Below are 23,202 nucleotides of genomic sequence, written 5' to 3'. Positions count from 1 at the left end.
TATATGGTAGTACCTATGCTGAAAAATGCTTTTGCCCTATGTTGTTGAATTAGAAGTTCTGTTAATCTATATGGGTTCCAGGCTTATTTTAAACAAAAATACACACACATATACAGCTGTGTATACATTTCCTAAGATAACCATAATCCTGTGTACAATACACTACCATTTATAAGACTTTTAAAATCATTACTGATAAATAGAGATAGTTTTCCTCAATAATTCTTAAATTCATATACCTGATGTAGTACAAATCAAGACCAGATAAATCAAATATGGTTCAAGAACAAATAAAGGTATGCACAATTCTTAAAATTAGTTTTGTCTATTATCATGATGTTCCATCTTGTGTGGGGGATTGTTTCATGTTTTCATTTGTTGTTGTTGTTGTTTTTTGCCTGGAAACTGCCACAGAAGAGTCTGGCAGCTATAACTTTCAGCTAACTACTAGCAAATGCTAACATGCTGTAAAGTGGAACATTTATACAAGATCCATCTGGCACATACAAGCAGGAATCCAAGATTTAAAGCCATTACACTGTGCATATGCATTTACACCTTCACCAAAGTTGGCAAAAGCATAGATTTTACCCCATGACTCCAGTAGTAAAAAGAAGGGTGTGAAATGCGTGCTGACCTACACTCCTCTGTCCAATTGTAGTTACTATATATTGCACTTTGACATGTTACATCGCAGGCTTCATGCCAGGAGTAAATTAGTCCAGTCCTGACTTGCCTATCAGAAATTAAATAGTACAAGAGTGAAACATGCCTATAAAGTATTAGAGTAGCTGAGCAATGTCTTTTGATCAGTCTTATAGCTTTAAAAAGGTAGTCCACTGGGTCTGGTAAAATAAGCAAAACTCCCATCAAAAGGATGTCTCCGCTGGCTTTTTATGCCATAACTGAATGGTAAAGAGGGAAAAAACTGCTTTGAGCTGTTTCATGACTCTTCATGAAGCTTAGGCTTGTTCATTAATATGCCCAACATCTTAGTATTTTTCTGCTCAACGCATTCCCCATCACTTCAGCCAGACTTGTTAAGCAATACTTTCCTTTATTTGTATACCAGAAATATGTAGGAAAAATGCTGAATGGAAAGCAAAGTATGCATGATTTAAAGAGAAACATAGCCATCATGTAGCTTAAGAAATCATTTGAAAGAAAATGGTACTTTTATACTATCACTGAAATTCACTGGGTTTTGCTTCCAAACAAAAATCTGATTAAGGAAATCATTAATGCCCTCTGCTGTCTGTCTTGGTGAATTTCAGTGAATGCTACACTCTTTCCTACCAGGAGCACTAGCTCAGAAGCCGTCTTGCATTATTAAGAGTTCTTTGCTTTTTGTGCACTTTCCCACCTGCAAGACGCAGCAAAGCTGCTGGACAAGTTTACTACATCGCACAATGATTACTGCCTGAACCCATAAATACGAGACCATCCCTCTGCAGGCACATTCACCTCCTTAGGCTGATCATTTAAACACCAGGTGGCACCAAATAACAAGTTTCAATAGAGCTATTTTTTTTTTTTTTTTTTAAGGTGGCAAGAAGGTCTCAAAGAAATGCTTAATTACAGTATAAAAACTCCAAATGAGTTTGTGAAGAGTTCACCAAATGCAAAGTCTCTGTTTACACATGCACACGTATAGAGAGAGAGAGAGAGAGAGAGAGAGAGAAGGATAACATTACACTCCAGGTTGCACCTGCATGGGTTGCTACTCAGCCAAGACCTAAAAGTCATAACTCTTAGCAGCTTGTAACAAACGCATATGCAAAAAGCACAGATTTGTGCAGCTACAATAAATCAATCACTGGCCCTTTCAATTAACGGATACAAGGTCATCAGGTTTCTGAGTGGGTCACAAATATCAGCTAATGCCATTCCTATCGATCTATTAGTAACATTTCAACAAAAGCAAGGGTATGCTTTGGAGGGGAAAAAAATCATGCTTTTAGAATATGTGAGCACAGATCAGACATGCTGAGCAACCGATAGACATGATTTCTAGCATGACACGAGGTCACCTTGACAGTCGCTCTTCACAATGATCTAATTGCCAAATTTTGTATGCTCAATAAAATATAAAATTAGGTCTTGTGTTACTGTGCTGAGATGCGGTAAACATGGGGAAGGTGGGAGGGGTGTCCCTGCAAAATATTGAGTTGGCTCAGAAAATGAATAGCATAAGATCAAATAACGTACCAATACAAAGGAATAATAACTGGCTAGTTTACTTCTATCATGGCTGCTGTTGTAAAATTGTAATTAAGAATAGAAACTTTAGAAACCTTATTGCTGTACCTGTTAGCCATATTAGCTAGCCACTGTAGCGTTCCACAGAATCGCAAAATTATTGGAAAGGATTTGTGGAGGTCACAGGCTGCAGTCCTCTGGCTCAAGGCACAGCGAACCTTTAAGCAAGACGAGGTAACTCAGGGACGTTTTAGACACCTCTAAGGTGGGGATCCCATAGCCTCTCTGTTCCAACACTCAACCACTCCCATAAAGAAGCATGTTTTCCTTATATGTAAGGAGAGTTTCCCCTGTGGCAACTTGCCGTGCACCTTTTACCAAGCACCCTGGGAAAAACCTGGCTCTACCCACCCAACGCTTCTTGCCACGTGTGGGCGCTGGAAGATGGTCATTAGGTCCCTCCGAAGCTTTCTCCCCCCAAGGCTGAGCAAACCCTGCCTCTCCTCATGCATCGCATGCTCCAGTTTCCAAACCAACCTTGCTGCTCTCCACTAGACTGTCCCCAGTTTACTGCATCCCTCTTGGACTGGGGAGCTCCAAACTGGACATAGCTTCCACAAGTGCCAGCACAAGGGAATCAGCCCTTCTCCAAGCTGCCAGCTCTGCTCCTGCTCCCACAGCTCTGGAGGCGTCTGGCCTTCACCAGGGCTGGGGCACACTGCTGGCTAGCGTTCAACATGTTCAACTAGCGCCCCATGTCTTTGCTACTAAACCGCCAACCGCTGGCCAGCCCCAGCCTCTGCCACCCACATGGAGCTGGTCACTCCCTCCCCAGGCCTGCGTATTAGTCTTCAACAAACTTTGCAAGGGGGCTGATAGCCCAGGTCCTCTGAACAGCAGCTCAGCCCTCCACTAGACTGACAGTGCCCTCAAAAAAAATCTTTCGTGCTTGACAAAATCAGAAAGAATTGGACACCAAGACAGATACAGAAACTGTTACCTCTTTGGTAGACTTAAACCTGTCAACTGATTACAGTGAAGTTACTTCAAATTTTCACTAATACAACCTACAAAGTTCTTCGTTGTTTTTTTTTTTTTTTTTTTTTTTTTAAAGAGCACTCTTGAAGACCACCATGTAAGTGGTTGCAAAGCCACAGTAGTGCTGTAGGTGAGTTTCTGAATTCAGGGAAAGGGAATCCTGATAGCACTTAGTTAATTTAGCCTAGTTAATTTAGCTATTTAAATAATTCTCTTTTACATGCCACAGATGTTCAACCAAATGCCAATTATTTAGCTTTATTTCCTTTGTGGGAAGTGTAGGAGAGTGATCAGAATGCATATACTCACATCTTGCCAACACAGAGAAATTTTTCTTAAATGCACATGTAGAAACTGATCCCTGATGCTTCTTCAGTTTTTAACTGTAAAAAGTTCAAGCCATTATTATAAATTGTCCACCAGAGGGAGCATGGATATCCCAGTGAATGACAGAATGAGGAAAACTACATTTTCCTAGGAGGAAAAAAAAGTGATGTGGCCGTTTCCCTGCTCTCATGCCGTATGAGAACTGCCTGTGTTTCCCTGTGTTCCCCAAAGCATAGCTTTAAAATAACAGGACAAAAAGGTCTAGCTAGATGTTCTTCCTGGTTGCACAATGGCATGCAGACTATAACATATTTGCCCATGCTTGTATCCATAATCATGACTGTTTAATACTGTAAAATTAAAGTAGAACCACTCTTCTCATCAGGTAGGCTTTCACAGAAAGGTTAAAGACATCATAATGTACAAAGAATGAAGAGTCATATGCTAACACCAACTCTGTTCTTGCTTTAATTATCCTCTACAATGGTAGCTCTGCTCCTTTCCCATAATATATCATGAAAAAAATCATAGATACATGCTATATGATCGTTATACTAGAAAACTAACTGTAAGGACAGGTTCACAATTACAATGATGTAGTTTCTTCAGGCAAAGGCATGTTTGGAAGCATGGTTAGTATAGTCAGAACAAGCAAACAAACGAGCTCACAACCGCAAACCTACCCCACCCACTTGATCAGTGAGAAAAGCTGTGCACAAGCCAGGCCTTAACTAATAAAAGTAATTACTAAGGGAGAATTCACTCTGGAAAAAAAAAAAATCTGTTCAAGAAACACCACTAACGGAAGCCAGTTCTGTGCTTTAATACTCACCACTGCATTCTGCAGCTGCAATTGTCCACAGTCCGGGTTAATTAGGCAGATCTCACTGCTTTCCGATACAGTCCCAAGGCAGAATTTCCATGCAATGTGTTTCTTGTGGCGCTGCCTCTTTCCCATCCAACTTACACTCCTAGGGCACAATCCAGAGCGCAGGCCATGCTGGGAGATCGATTTCTCCTGTAGTAGATGTGTTGTCCGCCATTGGCCACTCATACCTAAAGCAAATCATGATTTAGGTTATTGTTTTGTTTTTGATAGAGTTAAAAAACCAAAACATTAAGATCCCTTTTTAAGAATTCCTTGTTAGCCAAATCTCTCTCTTATCTGCTCTAAAATAGCCTATCTCACCAACAGTCAAATTCTGCTCTTCTTACTTCCACACAGTGCCATAAAGACAAATTCAAGTAAACAAATTTTACTTATGAGTGAAAAGTTGAAGGATTGAACCCAACCACACAACACAAGCAAATGGGGATCGATAAAAGGCCAAAGGCATATTCCTACAAAACATTTTACATTCAAACAAGTCTGAGAAAGAACTTTTCTCAAAGAGCTACTCACATCAGTGAGTGACAAGATCAGATTCTTGCATATTAGATAAATGTTGATATTTTCAAAGTTATAGGAAAACTATAACAACGATACAGTTTTTACCTGCTAGGGTTAAGAATTATTTTTAAAAGATTACTTTACATTCTGCAGAATTCTACTATAACTATCAATTTTCTTAAAACTCAGAATCCAACCTACTTTCCAAAAGAGCTAACAATTGCATGATTATATGCATTAAAAAGGCAGATTGCCACACACCTTAAAAAGTCAATGCTTTTGTGCCATCATTATATCATTAGAATACAAGTTACAAATTTGAGTAATAACTGGCCATTTTTACCAAAGGGCTAGATTACTTTAATCTAAAACCATGACCCAGAACTTTACTTACCTGAAGCCTATCCCCAGAGACACTTCAGTTTTCAGCATTGAAGTCTCCCAGGCGCCTGAAGCACTGTTTCAGTGAGAGCTCAGCACTGCCTGCGTACGGGCAGCCCTCTGCCCTGTTTCCTTCAGGACAAGTGAAGGCTCCTCTGAACATACACCCTGAGGATCCCACCTATAAGGCACCCCCCAGAGCTCCAAACAAAACGCTGGCAGTAGCAATGGAAATGCTCCATTTCATGCAACAGTTCACCCACAATGACCACAAAGATCAACTTGCGTGGAATTAACATTGTTGTTGTATAGCTGTCCAGGAGTGAGATGTCCAACACGTAATTGCCAGCTAGTCTTACCTATAAAGGGGACAAGTTATATGCTCTTCCATAAACATAAAAGTAATTACACAAAACACAACAGCTGCTAATTATCCCAGGCAAATGATAGCCTACTGCTTAGAGCACTGTCTTAAATTGCAGAGAAAGGAATCGCTTCTGTTATCTTGGTAAAGCTGGCTAACCACTGAACTACTGCATGGTTCCTTTCTAGTTCAGGAAAAAGAGCAGATTCTGGCTTTTTTTTTTTTCCCCCTCCATCTGCCTCCAGAAAATGCTGGACTATGAATCGCAAGTGGAGACAAGGGCCCGAGTCCCAGTCCCCAGCTCCATGCTACCAGAGATGTATGGGAAGGCCCATGCTCTTTTACACGCACCTGGCTCCTAGCTGCTCCCAGTATTTAGCTCTTCCCAAGCTTTGTACAAGGAGTGGGATCTCCACCAGGATTGGGAAACTTTGAGCTGGAAGCAGTAACACAAATTGCTTTGGCTCCCAAAACCCTTTGTACCTTTAACCTCTAAGGCCTCCCATGATAGGTATAGACACAGACTTGAGGACATTTGCCTGAATTGTGCTGTCCTCATCAGCTCATCTTCTTTGTCTACCTCCTTATCTTGTACCGGGGAGTCTTCTGCATCCAGCTGGCAACAATTTTATTCTTTACAAGTTTATCTTTCTGGGTAGAAACCTTTGTGTTAAAAATCTTTTTTCTTGAAGTCCTCAAGCAAAGAAGCTCCTCAACATTCCTACCCTCTTCCTCCCACATATCTTGCATATTTTTTAACAATGATAATAGATCAAGGGTAGATTTACCAGGGAGCTGGGACTGGAAGACTTTGCCTTCATCCATTAGCCACCCAGAGTGGGACTAAGTCTGAGGGTATGAAGTTTAAAGGGACTCCCAGCTACCAGTCAGCCAGTGCCAAAATAATCTATGAGTGGCATCTGCCTTCTTCAAGGCACAAACTGGGAGAATCAATGCCTGAAACAATATGCGACAGCTATCACAGGGACTCTTTTATAACAGTATCTACCTGGTGATTGAATGCGACTGGTTAGGGATCAATTGTGGTCATTGCAAAGCTGATTTATTTCACTTCAAAATCCACCCTCAGTACGCTGACATTGCATGTTGTCAACAGCAGATATATTTTTACACCGTACTATTTTAATGTTTTTTTCTTTTTTAACAGTTTGAGCTTTACACATGATAAGCCACAGTGAGGGAAACGGAATAGTGAAAAAAGTGTCTAAGAAAAGGGAGCAAATCACCTACGTTTCTATCTGTTAACATTAAAATAAGCCACATCAGACACAGAAATCAAGTAAAACCAGAGCACAAATGAATCCTCATCCAAAAAGGAGAGCTTACCAAGTCATTAATTATGTAAGATGTACAACGGAGAAGGCAAGCAAAGAAAATGACATTACAATAAACACTGTAGGAGTATTCTAAACAATCTTCATGCTTTTCAGCAAATACAGCTTTATAGTATATGATTAACAATGAATTACATTCCTATTGGATAGCTAAAAGCCCTTAAAAACCAGCAGAATGAGGACTAGGATTTAAGTAAGCCTTCCCATATTTATTCAGTTGGTGAAAAAATAAACCCAAGATATTTAATGCAAACAGCTTTCCAGCATGAAGTCATCATGATGAGTTTGCAAATGGTGAATATGCACCATCCAAAAGTCAATTTACTGCTTTGCATGCCAGTTATTTTCATGCACAGATTTTTTTTTTAAGCTGTACAATTGGTTTTAGTGAGTGGGCTCAGACAGCTAATCACATTTCAGAGCATAAAAGGGGTCCCTGGATTGTGTACGTTAATGTACTAGTATTGACAAAAGGAAGCTGGGCAAATTGACTCAGAACCAACATAGCAGTTGAACAGTGAAGAACAGTACCGGCAAGAGGGGTTAATAGTAATTACTGCAGTTATCACCTCAGCTGTGAATCCCAGGGAGACAATTCCATTACAGGATAACAGAACAGAGAAAAATATATTGGGAATAGGGAACTGGTTAACCTTTTGAACTGATTAACCAGCTCTTTCCTTAAAGAGCACCTCTGGCCCCCCCTCCAAAATGTGAAAAACACTCACATATATCTGCTAGTATTCTGTTGTCATCCTACCAGAGAGGAAGTCTGGCCTGCAATTGTTTGTGAACTATAAAAAATACAAACCAAAACCCACAAAATATTAATCATTTGGTGGGAATTCCGCTCCAAACGTATGCCATACAGACAATCACATTTTTTGCTGTGACATATAAACAAAAAGCCCAGATGGAAATGTTTCTACAGTTTTTTCCTGTAGAGCTGGTTGTCTTGCAAATATGGTGATAAGAAGGAGAAAGATGCATCCTAATTAGTTTGGTGGTGACAATCCTAGGACAATACATTAAAACTATTAAATTTTACAAAAACATTTAGATAAACATGCAAAAATAATTTGACATGAGCACGTTGTGCGTTTTTCATGTTGGGCGTACCTCAAGCTTAATGAATGACGAGTCTGCTGAACACTGCAGTAAATTGCTTCATATTTTTTGCCCTGTGCAAAATTATACTTTTTTTTTGTCTGCATATTGTCAGAACATGTTGAATTCTTTGCTAGGTCAAAATCAAAAAGCTGCAAAATATTTAACTGATATTCAAGTGTTAGGTCTTGCTGACACCATTAAGGGTCTATGCAAAGCTTATAAAGTGATAAATTAGCTCTGGATATTCTGGACATGAAGCTTTTAGATTCAGTTAAAACACGGAGAGTCTGAAAAGTATTTTTGACTATTCCTTGGATGAAGTTCTCAGTCATCCATACTAAACCTAGGAAGATGGCACAGGAAGAAGTGGAGGAAAGTTATATTGCTTTATCTTCAGTAAATCTTTGAAATTAGAGTTATAATGTGAGACTTGACCTCTTCAATTTAAATGCAAAGTTAAAAGCTCTGGAAGCTGTTTACAGGAATGACAATAAACATGTGCAACACTGAAGTACTCGTCTAAGTACCTTTGAAGAAGTTATTGGAACTGTCCGAGGAAACCAAGAGTGAAAATGTTCAGCTGTGACTTGCATTTTTGTTACCCAAAAGTCTGGGAAGCAATCTTTCTAAGTGTGTCAGCTATATGACCACAGCCTATATCATATTCATGTAAGACCCTGATTTTTTGACTTTAAATGAGATTTTGGATTCAAAAATGATTTTACTAAAATTCCTCTTTATTCAGTGTAGTAGAGAAGCCCAGTGAACATTCAGGATAATTAAGACAGCCCTTCCAGCAGCAAAGCACCACATTTTTCTTCATGTGGCCCCAATGGGACTGGGGAGTTCTTCCTCTCCCCATTGCCATGCTCTGATTAGAGCCATGCTCACCCTTACAGCCATGGATCTTAAGGTTATTTCAGAGGGATTCTCCGTGTTACTTCTCTCTCCCATCTGCAGAATACTGTATCTGCTGCTGGCAGTAATGTTTGGGTAAACATCTACTACAATTATGCACTGCATGGGGCGTCAGTGGGGTAGATAAATGAGTGCAGCTAACAAGCCTCCAAAGTCTGTATTTCACACTATTTGAGACATTGTAAGCGCACAACTATGAACAACTCCATAGCTCCATTAACACTAGTGAATTAGCTAGCCATTTCCTATCGTTCCCAAAGCTGGTACCATCTGCTTTCAACAAAAGTAGCAATTATAAAGACCCTGTGTAGACTACTACTGTAGCAGCTCTACACAAGAGCTACAATTTCTTACAGATGTAAAACCTTTACAGGTTTATTTTTAAATTAACCTGAAGTTATCAAAGGGCTGTGTAATAGATGCTGAGGGTGACAGTTCCTTTAATCACAGAACCTGGATGGACAATTTTGGGAAAACAGGATACAAGAACTGTAACTGTTAGTCTATGTTAGTAGAAAAATGAATCCCTTCCCTCTCCATACATATCTAAAATAACCTCATTATCTACCAAGAAATGAAGATGTTCTGGTAAGATTTGATTGCAAAAGACCTTTCAGTTTTCATATGCCAGAAACTATTTCTAGCAGGTAAAGCATGAGGAAGAAAACCACTGTGATTTGATCTGTGGAATGCTCTTGTCAGCAGACAAACACTGAAATCCTACAAAGAAAACTGACCAACCAAATTGCTGTAAATGTCACCTTGTTTTTCTCCAAAGAGCACTTCCACAATCCAAATCAAGTGCTGAAAACAGCAGAAAACAGTCACCATGGTCCCTATTCAGCAGCAGGCCTGCACTCTCCCTATTCTTCCTTTAGTTGCTGATATATCTGTAGAAACCTTTCTTGTTGCCCTTCATACCCCTTGCCAGATTCAACTCCAGGAGCCTTTGGCTTTCCTAATCCTATCACTGCATGCTTGGACAGTGTCTCTATAGTCCTCCCAGGTTGAGTCCTCTGTCCCTGCTTCCACCTCCTTTTCTGTTCCTCCTGTCTTTTATGTTTTTGAATTTAGTCAAGAGCTCTTTGTTCATCCATGCAGGCCTCCTGCCACCTTTGTTCAATTATTTCCTGCTCATCAGGATGGACCATTCTTGAGCCTGGAGGAGGAGATCTGAAAAAAACAAACAAACCCTGCTATTTCCTTTGTTCCCTTCTCTCAGAATCCAGAACTCCTCCACCTCATCATGGTCACTGCAGCCAGCGCTGCCCCTCAGTCTATATCCCCAACCAGTTCTCTCTTGTTTGTAACTGTCAGGCCCAGCAGACCATCTCTCCTCATCAGCTCTTTGATCACCTGTGTCAGGAAGTCATTGTCAATGCAACCCAGAAACCTCCTAGATTGCTTGTGTCCTGTTGTGTTGTCCCTCCCAGCAGGTAGCAGGATGGTTAAAGTCCCCCATGAAGACCATGGCCTGCTAACATGAGACTTCTTCCAGCTATCTGAAAAAGACAATCCTCCTCCTGATCAGCCTGTTGGTAGCAGACACCTACCACATCACCACCTACCTTGGTCTGGCCTCTAGTCCTGACCCATAAGCTCTCAGCTGGCTCACCATCTATCCCCAGGCAGAGCCCCACACCTATCTTGCTCGCATACAGGGTGACTTCCTCTCCTCACCTTCCCAGCCTGTCCTTCCACAAGAGCCTGTATCTGTAGCAGCGTTCCAGTTGTGTGAGCAATCCCACCACAGCTGTGTGACCCCCATGAGATTGTAGCCTTGCATTGCATGCAAACTTCTAACTTCTCCTATTTCTTCCCTGTGCTGTGTACAGGCACTTCGGAGAGGCACCCAGTTGTGCCGATTTCCCAGAAAAGTTATGAGAGCTTCCTCATAATGCTACCTTCTCAACACCTCCTTATTTGCATGCTTAGCCTTCGAGTGGGCCCTCTTCTGCCATGTTTTGTTTTTGAGGTCTCTCCTTCCCACATCACCCTACCATCCTACTTGCCATCCTGGTCCACCACTCTATTTGATTGTGGGTGGCCATCTCCCTTCTCTGGCATACCTACTTTCAAGACTTTCTTGCCACGTAAGGCCAGCCTGCTGGCAGGGATGCTTTTGCCCTACTTGGTCAGGTGGATCCTGTCTCTTCTAAGCAGTTCTTGATCCTCAGAGAGGATCCCATGGTCATAAAAGCCAATTCCCCATCATCAACATGCTGCACAACCAGCTGTTGACCCACAGGATCCCTCCACTCCTCCTCTAGCCCTTCCCCCTCACCAGCAGGATCAAGGAGACACCACCATGCCCTTCATCCTCACCCCAGAGCCACCTAGTCACTGTTGATATGCTACAGGTTTCCCCTGCAGTATTATCGGCGCCCACGTGGAAGAGCAGCAGGGGGTAATAGTTCAAGGGCCAGACAAGTCTTGGTAGTCTCACTGCAGCATCCCAATCCTCAGCCCCTGGCAAGTAAAAAAATACATAATATTCTGATTTAAGGGAAACAACCAACCAAGCATGGACTTCTGTATATCAGACTGCAAACACCTGTGACATTGGTAACTGGGAAATAGTTTCCCAAATTACGGTAGCATTTTCATAGTATATTCAGTTTCTTTTTGCCAGTGTGAAAAATCAGACTTCATATCTATTCACATACAACATCAGCTCATTTGGCCTGTCTAGAATTGACATTTCATAGCATCAGCAGGTTCCGAATATATCACATTCTCCCTGCATTAATGGAAAAGCAGCAGCAGCTGTGAAGAATGCCAATAGACTCTTAAATATTGGATCCACGGTAGTACAATCGATCTGAGGATATATACTAAAAGATGCCTTTAATTAGCCCAAAAACTTTGTGTTTCATATTCTGCCCAACATGACTGCAGCCTTTAGAAGAAGGTGAGAAAACTAACAGCAACAACAGGAAGTCAGAAATTCCTGAGAGGAAGCAGAGGGATTCGGGGACTCCAAAAACAATAGCCCCTAGAAGTAAACACCTAAAAATACAGGCAAGAGACAGAAGTAATATTGCATGGATAAGAACTACTGTACCACCTGATTTCTTAAGAGCAAGTAATGGACATTTGTCCAGAAGATTCAAATGAATCTCCCATGCTAACACATGTATAAGATATAAAGCAAATTACTGGATGCAGGAATTGTAAAGACAATACTACAATATACACTAGCTCAGAAATTTTCCAAAAAACAGTCACCAGCAGAACAAAGAACACAATGTAACATTAAATAAAAGCACAAGTGTGTTTTCAAATGCTTTGAGTAATATTACAGATCTTGAGTGGTGAGAGGGGTGATGGGACAGGAATAATGCAAGTTATAGCATTTGTCACATGTGTGAGTATTTGCAAAATGAGCACATAAGATGATCTGTGCTTAAAAATCCATAAGACACAAAAGTGCTGCAAGTTGACTTGAAGGCATCCTACCTACTGCCATCCTTTAATAAATGACAGAAGTTAATATCTTTGCTAAGTTGGCACTCTTATTACCACTAGCATTATGTCTCAAAGGTGTTTATGCATCACTATAATATTTACATTTCTATAGAAATTTCAAGTAATAGGTTTTAGAGTGTATCATCTGCCAAAATCAGGTTCTGAGATTTTCTTATAGAATTCCTTATATAAACTCTACATACGAATGAGCCTGAGTCATAGGTAGAGGTTTAATGGTATCTTTCAAGGAGATTTAATCAGAGCGCAGAAACATCAGTATTTCTCACTGTCAGCCTGCAAAGAGCTGAACATTGACATGAGGATACAATAAGATGCAAATAGAGTTGTTTTCAGAAGAAGCTAAGCCTGTATGGCTTATGTTAAAAATGCAAAACCCATCTAGAATGCTGAGTACCTAAAAAATAAAAATAATAATCATCAAAATCTAAGATTACTTTCCCAGGGCATGTTGCAAAAATTGGTTCTAGAGTGATGTTATATGTCAGAGGCAGCCACTCTTCTGCAGCTGAATTTCTGTTCTGCCTTTTCTTTCTTCCCTCCTCACCCTACCAGGAGCCCTTCTGCTCTGAAAAACTACTCTTCTATGGATTACTGTGACTACCTTGTCACTACTCCCTCCTGTGTCCATCTGCCACTGCCTCCTCGTGCGTTACCACTTCCTATTCTTCCTGGCTCCAACAGCACCAGTCTGAAAAAAGTATTCTACTTTGCACCTTACCTCTAATACTGACATACCTCTTTATACGGGTACAGGGGTCTACGTACACATCTGAAAGAGGGGTCCGCAAATATCATGGGTTACATACAGTTCATAATTACCTCTTCCATTGTGTGTAGGCACATAGATCAAGCAGGGTGAAAAAGCAGGATTGCCTTACAGTTATCCTGCCGCTACCAGATGCCATCACAGAGAACAAAAAGCCTCTCCAATTTTCAATACTTCTCTGGCCCTGCTGGCACCCAGCCAGACCGCACAAAAAAACTGCTGCCAATTCCACTAGTGACTCAGTAGGTGGAATAAAAAACAGAAGGAAATAAAAACAAAGAAAAGGCTACCAGGACTGGATCTGAAGAAGCTGGTAAAGTTAATACAGAAACAGATATTCAGGTGCAATGGACTAGTGATAACGTGGGGAAAGGAGGAAAGATCTCGAAACACTGCTCTGCGCTTTGCTCACTCCCAAGCCATCAGCATTGCAGGCTCTCCTACCCTTCAACTTATTTTCCTATAAACTACCTCACTTTGCCACACTTGAAAAATCTGTTTCTGTAATAGCCTTTTCCCCCCCATCCCTGCTTGGTTGCGTTCTGCCCCCAAGATTTCCTAAAACCTTTGCCTTCTCCAAAGGCTAATTTGCCTTCCAGTCTCTATTTCAAGGAGAATTTCCTGCCCCTGGAGTGTTTTCATTGACTGGAAACTTCATATATGGAGCTAGGGAAAACAAAATAAACAAAAACAAACCAAACACACTAACAAAATAATAGCTTTGTTAGAACTGATCTTCTCTCAAAACGGAGCAGGATATTTTCTTAAGAAAAACACCTCCTCCCACCCCCCCACTGTACAGACGAAGCTATCCCAGCCTCTCAAACCGCTGCTCTCCTGTCCCCATGGGTCTCTCCCAGCCGACAAAATCTGTTCTAGAAGCACAGATCCTCCCTGGAAGACACAAGAGAACTGAAATTGGGTAGTGGAGGGAGAATCTCAGGAAAAATTACTTAACACATTTTTATTATATCCTGCAACAATCTATTTTCAAACCAGCTTCAAAGTACTCATACCAAAACTTATTTGCAGACAAGTGAAAAGGCATTCAAATTCAGAGCATCAGCACAATATGCTCTTATTCCCTCACTGGAGTTTTATCCCCACAAATATCCAGTGTCCTGCTGATTTACATCAGTACCAGGCTCATAACTCCTTACGGCATTACAGCGTGCTGCCCTGGGACATTCTGTACTCACCAAAGCATTATACTAATCTTGTTTAAAGCCTGGATCATCATGGCTAGGATCCACATCAGAAAAAAAATTCTGTAGAAAAGCAGAGCTGGTGCAAGGTATTTTGTCATCCTGAAAAGGCAAAAATGTCTTCTTCTGACAGTAACTGCCCACTGCTACCTTTTCCCTTTCCTTTAAGCTGCCATCCCTATAACAGCAGCAGCGAAGAACGCACCGCAGAGCTGAGCTAGAGGCTGAGCTGCAGTCATATATACTGCTCTGCTGTCCCAGCCACCCACCTCTGGCCGAGAGGTGGAAAAGTCTGCTGCATGTGATCACCATGAATAGGTGCATCCAGTTTTAAAGAGGCTTACTCCTAAGCATTTGTGCCACTTCTCTACTTCCCTAGCTGAGGCAGCAGAATATGAGATATGTACCTCGCAGAGGCCTTAGTTCACATCCGGTATATTGGCCTAAACAATAATCAAAGCAGGTAAGCACAAAGACATCCAATTGTGAACTGAGGCAGCTGAGCAGAGGTAGCTTTTTGTGCTCCTAACAAAACTCTGTACTAGGGAGCGGCCCAATAGATGGAGAGAAACTGTAACACTTACAAAGCAGCAGAGTCAAAATGATGCAGACTAGAAAATGTAAAGATTATAGCTCACTAGCTAAGGTGCAATCATACTTCCCTATCCATATTTCCATCTAACCACCTTGAAAATTATTACTTATCGATTACGAGAGAGATGAGAGCAAAAACCATTGTCTGGATCTGATGAAGAAACAAAATAGATCCAGAATGGCCATAATAGAGCCAGAGCCAAGTTGGAACAGTAACATAATGACGTTGACCAAGTCCCACACGTTACCTCCAAGACTATTTTCCTCATTACTACATAGTACTTCAGTTCCATTTAAGCACATCCAATCAGGTATTTTTTGGATACAAAGTATTTGATTCGCTATACTAATCTAAAAAAACAACTTTGAAATACTATTCAACATACTATTTTACCTTTTAACTCTTTTGTCAGTAATGAACTCAATACATGGCTTAGCATAGTATGCTGTACCAGAAGTCTGCTTAAATAGTTATTTTTCTTGATTATTTCGGGTTCAAAGAAAAAAAAAAAAGAAAAAAAGAAATAGAAGCCCAAAGTCAAGGATTAAACTATTGCATGAGGTTGCTCGTTGGGTCTGTTCCTCTTGCTCAACGCAAAATAACGCATCCGTCCAACAACTACATCCTTCTGGTAGCCTGACTCCTTGCTGCCACCCCACCAGCTCGCTCTCCCCCTAAATCCGTTCTCCAGTCCACAGCAAGAAGTTATTCCACGGGGTGTTTTCTTTTCCCCCCTTTCTGGGTTTTATGCTTTACTCCAAGGAGACACCTTCTCGTGAGTCCTGGATGGACTCATCATTTCCTGCTAGAAAGGATCAGTTCATATTTTTTTCTCCTCTAGGTTGGCAGTGACTGAAAGAGGTAGTTCTTGAAACCCATCCTCTGGCCCCTCGCTGGAGGAGGGAGTGTGTCAGTCACAGGCAGAAGTCAGAGCAAACAAAGGGGTGTTTGTGCAGCATCTCCCCCTGAGCCCTCCCTCTTCTCATCTCCTCTAGCCCTAGCTCTCTCTGGGTACCTCTAAAAAGATACAGCTGCCAAGAAAGTGAAAGGGAGAGAAGCAGAAGAGAAAGGTATGTCTTGCTCCTGAAATTATCCTTGTGCACTTGTTCTTCTGATGATAGTTACAGGATATAGAATTAGAAATACATATGGGAACATATGTAGGAAAATATTTGGGAGAAGCAGATGCATTGTAGGCAAAAGATGTTATACAAGATAGACGCATGGATACAATCCGGCTAAAGTCTTTCGCTGTCTCACTCTTCTTCACAAAGTTGGATGTTACAGTTGTTACTATGAAGTTATTAAACATACTATATTACTTTCCTGTACTCAACGTTACTGCAGAATTGGTGAACGTGGGGAGAAGTGTGTTCACAATTAATTGCTGTCTTTAAAAAAATTAAATGGGTTTTGATGAGAACCCAAATCCTGGAAAGAATCATAGTATTGATGGTAATTACAAAGCAGTAATTCACTAAATTCATCCTCGGTGGAATAGCTGCTGTCCTTACAATGCACCAACTGTTCAGGCAAAACAGATCTGAAGGATTTTTTTTTTAATGGAAAAAACCTTCTTCACAATATCACAGTTATGCAGCTCTTGTGTAATCATTTCTTATGAATACATTAATAAACCTAAATGTGTTATAATGCACTACTACACCTAAATATTTAAGTGTTTAGCTCAGCTTTTTACAGGTGTTCCTGAAATGGAAGCTTAACAAATGCATAATGAATGATAAAAAGCATTTTATGTTGAACAGGCATTTTTAGCTCAATGCACATTTAGAAAACAAGTTTATATAAAGTTTGCTTCACTTCGCTAAGTGCAATTAGCCAGCTTGTTTAGCCAGCACTTTCCACTGGACTGATTGGAAAAGACCACACACCAAAAAGATATCAATTAGAGCAAAGTATTCTGTTTTCAACCTCAGGCAACTGGAAATACACAGACTGCTTGATAATACTAGACTGCACGTTTAATGATTGATAAACTGAATTGTAAACTTTATCTTTTCCCCCCTAAACAAGCAGAATCTCTAGAGATGCTGAAATACACACTGCCATTTCTCACACATTTCCCCATTTCTGTATCCAGCTTCTAACACCTGAACTCCTAGTGATATCATTTGACCTCTAAAGTGTGTTACCACACTCAGCAAACATTGCCCTGTTATTCTTGGCCATGGAGGCCGAAACTTGTTTTTTTTTCCTGCTTTCTTTTTGGTCCTTTTCAGACTCCCTTTGCAGCTAGCAGATCCAGACTATATGGTGCCAAATTGCCTGGCAGGACAATTCAAAAACTCTCAGCTGAATGAACAGGGATGGCAATGATCCCTGACACAGCAGTGCATATTCCAAAACTACCTATTTTCCTTTAGATGAAACTCTGACTGGTTTCAAAGCACTTGTTCTCCTAGCTGAACTTCACTCACACCACTTCAAAGTAACCAATGAAGCAATTCATAAAAAAGGACTTATGAAAATGCTGGAAGCTCGTTTTAAATATTTTTAAGATCGCTTTATGAAGACTATGCTGTTTCAAATTCTAACAGGAGTAAAGTCGCCTGGTTAGGCCTAGCGTAACTGGATTGTAACCTCTTCAGAAAGTTTAAAACACAAACGTCAGACTGTATTTGCTGGCAATGCTTCTTTGAGTCACCTTGGCAATTTGCTCATCATATTTATCTGGCTTGCTCCGCAAGAAAAGGGTTTTTCTGTGTTATGTGAAAGCAGATAATATCTTCTACATACATTTTTAAACAAACATGTACTTACTAGGTCTGTTATTTACCCATGCATTCGGTAACGGTCCATCATCTGTGAAGCCTTATTCAGGAAAAGAAGTCATAGTATTTTGTCAGAAGTAGTATGCCATGTCCGGAAGGTCTGCTGAGTTTATCACCATTGATCCTGTGCAGGCAGTTCATAAAACACTTCAGTTCCTTGGGAATCTTTCATCTGCGAATAGGCTTCATTTTCTTACACTAAAGAGAACATTTCAAAAAGATCGTTGACTGAGTTTCTTTTAAGTTAGTATCTGCAAAAAAAAAAAACACAGAAGAAATATTTAAGTAGAAACAAAACAATACACAATTTTCTGAATTACAGCAACACTAAACAAGACGCATAACTGACCTGTTAGTACAGCTATCTGTCCCATAGCTCACCCGCACAGGACCTTGCTTTATTAATGCTGATGTTGTCTATTATTCACATCAAACCTCTTGATGATGCGCTGCAGTAATATCCTGTTACATTCCAAGGCAAACAGTGAATTACTTTCAGAATTATGTCGATCATGAATTTTTTTATCCTGCAAATTTGACAGCCTACACACAAAATCTGACCCTTCTCATGATAGGACGTGTTCCTAGGATCACTTTAAGAAGATGGGATGCTAATTTGAATCTGTTGCCATCTACCTAACTCACTCAAGCTAGGGAAAGCTCATCCAAATTATTAGGAATATGAAACACACAGAAGAGCAAGATATTATGAATACCCCATCCTACAAAGGCACAAGAAGCTCACACCATAGATTTCAGTTTCATGGAACTCTTCTTCCATGAAATATTAAATAATTAAATTCAATTATCTGAACAGAAAAATATGCTTGGCATTGGCATTCATCAAGGCATAGCATATACAAATCTGCTCTCTTTGGACATTAGACTTTCTGGAGCAGAACTCTCATAACTGTGCAGTGTTTATAATCCTACAAAATAAAACCATTATTATAATACAGATACAGATCCTTTACTTGAGTCTAAAAAACAACATCGGGCCAAGTTAGAACAATGTTTACTTTATTCAAGAAGTAGTTTTGAGGTCTAAAACTAATAAAGACAGTATGTTATTTAATATTGCACTCTAAGGTAATTAAAAAATAGATCCCCAAGGCCCCATTAGTAGTAGCTTATAGGACTCTCCTACTCAAAAGTTCATACACAAGTTCACGGGAACTAAAAGAAATCATTCAGTGAATTTTGCTTCTATGACAGAAGCTAGAAAAGACACAAGAGCTTATTTTCATTTTAATCATATTCCTTAATACATTAGATACTTTAATATTATACTTGGCTATCAGTGTTCAAAAACATAAGTCTGCAAAAACTTATGAAAATATAATCAAAATGCATCCAGGTGTAGTATTTTATCCATTATATGAATCCAAATGTCCAGGCTTCCTTAGTTTTAAGCTTTGTTTTTTCATTCATTGGCTGAAGAAGTGGAAGATCAGCAAGATAAGTATGCTGGTGATATAATTACTATAATCTACAGTAATTTTTTCCTAGGTAAAGTCATACATCTAATAGCTTCTTGTTTGTTTTTCATGGGTTACCTCGGGAGTTTTACAAAATAAGACAAGTGAGACTCTGTATACCGTCATAGTGATTTCTAGATCGAGGATGCTTAAGTTTTTTTGTTCTAGATAGCAGCCCTACCATCTTAACTTGGCATCTGACAGTCTTTGATCAAACACTGCTTTATTCCTGATTATTTTCAGGTTAGTCTAGAATAGTCCATTCTGCAGCCTCACAGGAAAGACCAGGCAGGAACCAGCTGGATCAACTCCATAGTGCCGACAGGATGAAGAACCACATTTTTGCTCTTCTCTTTTCTTGGCAGTAAAACAGACTCTTCGGAATATACATGGAGCTGTTGAACGGAGTTGACCATTGCTCTGGACTGGTTTTCAGAGTAGAACTGCTATTTAAACTCAGACAGATAGAGCCCTCTCTGTTCAAGCATGAGGAAAGGCAAAAAACAAAAAAACAAACAAACCAGTCTCCCTCCTCCTAATACCAGTAAGATCTAGGTTGAAGCATTGTTCAAAATGCAGGACTAATTTGAAAGTGAATGCAAGTTCAACGGTCTTACCCAAAGCTTTGTGGCATAGTCAGCCTCTGTGCAAAAGCAGCACAAAATAGTCCAGCTAGTGTTAAAGAAGCTCACTCAGATGATGGAAAATATAGTTGCAAGGAATAATTTATGCTGTCTTTTAAAAAGTGGTGTCCATTAAACCACAATGACCTCCTGTAGCATGACTCAGCTAAGTAGTTTTCAGCACCAAAAAAAAGATGATAATTTGTCAGTAACTCTAGCATATTGCAGCCTGCAGTGTAAAAATCACCAAGACCACAGTCCAGGACAGCAACTTCTCAAAGCACCGCTAAGAGCTTCAGCTTCCTTTGCTGTGTTGGTTTCTTGACCAGTCAGTCAGTCACGACAGGTTCAATCAGCAGACAGTTTTTCACAAGTTTTAAGGGGAAACATATTACTAATTATGTGAGCCACTCTTGTTCCAACAGCCCTCAAAGAGCCAAGATCACCAGGAAAACAATGAAATACATCTGAACCTTTTCCCTGCTTTAGTAGCATTTAATACATTCATTTACACCATTGGGAGAACATGTCCAGCTCAAAGCAATTTTCTCAAGGTGAGAGGCCAAAGAAACCACAAAATTGCCAGCAACAGAAGCCTCAATTCCCAAGAAAAGAAACAGGCTGTATAGAGAGCAATGAATGTCAGCTCCATGGCACTGTTCACCTCCGAGGAGGAAACACAAACCTCCAAAAGTTCACGGGAAAGAAGAAATGCAAGCTTGAAAGTAAATTGGGAAAACTGATCTGTTCAACAGGTATATCTGTTTCACATACCTCATTTCTCTTTAGCACTACTACAACAGGAAGCTTCGCAAAAATGAAGACGGTCTCAGCTCTGTTGCTGCTGAGCATGCTCCTGGGTACCCACACAGTGCCTTCCCCTCGGCTCTCTTGTTACAAGAGGGCCCTAAGAGACCACAACTGTCACAGCATCCCTGAAGGTCTGGCTAATCTGCGACAAATCGATCAGAGTCTGCAAGATCACTTTTGGGAAGGGAGGGGCTGTGAGATCATCTGTTACTGCAACTTTACTGAATTACTCTGCTGCCCAAAGTAAGACTGTTTTCTTTTACATGTTTATACGAAATAAGTTCTATGTAACCATTTATTATATTTCCATTACTTCACAGTTACCACCTGAGGAATAAGCTACCATTGTAAAGAAATGCATAACAACTTCAGGTGGTTTGAAATTATATCAAGATACAGCCAGTTTTTAAATTTGTTTTTCAGTGCTCACCTGCGATTTGCTTAGCACACTTTAAACCTACACATCCTATTATAGGAAAATCAAGCATTCAGATCACCCAGCTTTTGACTCTTTTGCCAGCAACTGTTTGATCTACACCAGCTGTTAGCACTATGATAATTCCTTATCAACAGCACTTTGCAATGAAGTTGTTTTCAGGACCATCAAAGCCTTTAGATTCCTGATACACAGTAAAGAGCTATGTGGCTATTGCAAGGCATATGCAGGTATGTCAGCTGAATAAGTGATTCTGTGAAGGTAGCTGCTTTAGGTAGGAGAGTTAAGGGGGGGGCGGGGGCAGAAGTAAGTCCACAAATGCCCGCAAGGGAGGGAAGATTTAGCCCAGGAAACACTGACACTTGCCTGGCTTGCTGACATTGTGCTGACAGAGCTAAACAGAGAAATTCTGATGGGATGTGAATGTTATTGTTTTAGAAAAAGAATGTACATTTCAACAAATCTAATGTTGAGTTAATGAACACCACCAGCCTGCGATTTATTGGCCTGAAAGAATTAAATGCGTTAAGAGGTATTATCTCATTCAGCTTAACAGCTAAATATTTTATTCAGGAAATTTAAATTAAAACATCAACACCTCAAAAGTAGAAGTAGTCATTTTTGCTTACTTATATAATGCCACTAAGTGATAGCGGCCAGGAAACATTAATGCTCTTCTTACCACCAAAGCTTCTCAAGTCCCCCAGAATACAATAAAGGGTAACTTTTCAGTACTCGCACAGGATTAATAGGTCAGGACACGAGATCTTGAACCAAACAGGAATGAATTCTAAAGTTAAAAATTCTCTTTGATTACCCTTCTGGCAGACCACATTTAAACAGAGAATAAGGTTTAAAATACATTTTTCCTATTTCATTCTCCTCCAAGCTACATATGGTGTCTTCACCTTGCAGCACACTTTGGCTTACAGCTTCAATCTCTGAGCTTTAAACCATCCATGAAAGGCTCTTGTTTTGACACAAATACACAAGAAGCCTACCTTCATCTATCTCCAGACACAGAAGACTTACTTTGCAGGTCTGCTCTCAGGACAAATTGCAGTAAACAGTATGTGTGCACATGCCCAAGTTCTTTATTTTTTTTAATATCATATATATGGTAAGTTTACTTTCTCAAAGCAAAAATACCAGCAGTAAGGTTCAGGCACACACAGTCAATGAGAGTTCCGCTATCACTTCCAAAGCGGAGGTAGAAATATACTATCTTCAAATAGACCAGGAGTTGCATTTGCACTACCAGAAGAACATCTACAAACATAATAATCCCACATACACCCCACCAAAAAACAACAAACAACCAAAAACAAAAAACCCCACACAATTGGAAATGCTTATTTTGTTAAAGCTCTGATGAAGCAATAACCAACTACTTAAATATCTGGTAATGTTTTTCAGAGATACTTTCTTTGGACCAAAGATCTCTTTTGTGATTCCCTGCAGCAGTCAGTGACCAACATCAAGTCTACCAGCGAGGACTACAGGCACAGCACCTACAATTACGTAACAGTGCTTTAAGAGAAGAAAAAAAAAAGAAACAACAAACCCTTCCTTTCTAACCACATTAGAGTGCCTCTCCTTACACTGTAGGAAAATTTCTATATCTTTTTGGAATCTTAAAACCATAAGGTTTTCCCTTCAAACTTGTTAGCTGCCTGAATTTTCGTAACACTTTGAAACTTGATAGAAGGCTAATCATTGTCCTAATATGCTTCTCCTAGCAAAAAATCTCTCTCTTTTTAAAGGAGGACAACATTCCCAAAGGAGTTGATATAGGAACTTCAAGCTTAACATTAAACGTGGTTAAGAAGGTGACCCTTGTAGCAACCTACTGCATAAGGTGGTTAAGAATGTGACTCCTTGTAGCACTCTTCCACAGTACAGCTTCCTATTGCTTTATTGTTGTTA

General features: G+C 40.1%; 1 protein-coding gene across 1 annotated transcript; it reads left to right on the top strand.

The window, feature by feature from the left end:
* Positions 1–19,796: 19,796 nt before the first annotated feature.
* SCRG1 (stimulator of chondrogenesis 1) lies at positions 19,797–22,833 on the top strand. Its single transcript, XM_068941052.1, is given in 5 exon segments — positions 19,797–19,903; positions 20,456–20,505; positions 20,508–20,595; positions 20,844–21,083; positions 22,693–22,833. Coding segments are annotated over 5 exon segments (540 nt in total). The 3' UTR covers positions 22,748–22,833.
* The last annotated feature ends 369 nt before the right edge of the window (positions 22,834–23,202 follow it).

Source organism: Struthio camelus, chromosome 4, assembly GCF_040807025.1.
Source record: "Struthio camelus isolate bStrCam1 chromosome 4, bStrCam1.hap1, whole genome shotgun sequence".
NCBI classification, from domain to species: domain Eukaryota; kingdom Metazoa; phylum Chordata; class Aves; order Struthioniformes; family Struthionidae; genus Struthio; species Struthio camelus.
Note: the sequence above shows the minus strand (reverse complement) of the source record. Positions and strands in the feature narration are given on the sequence as shown.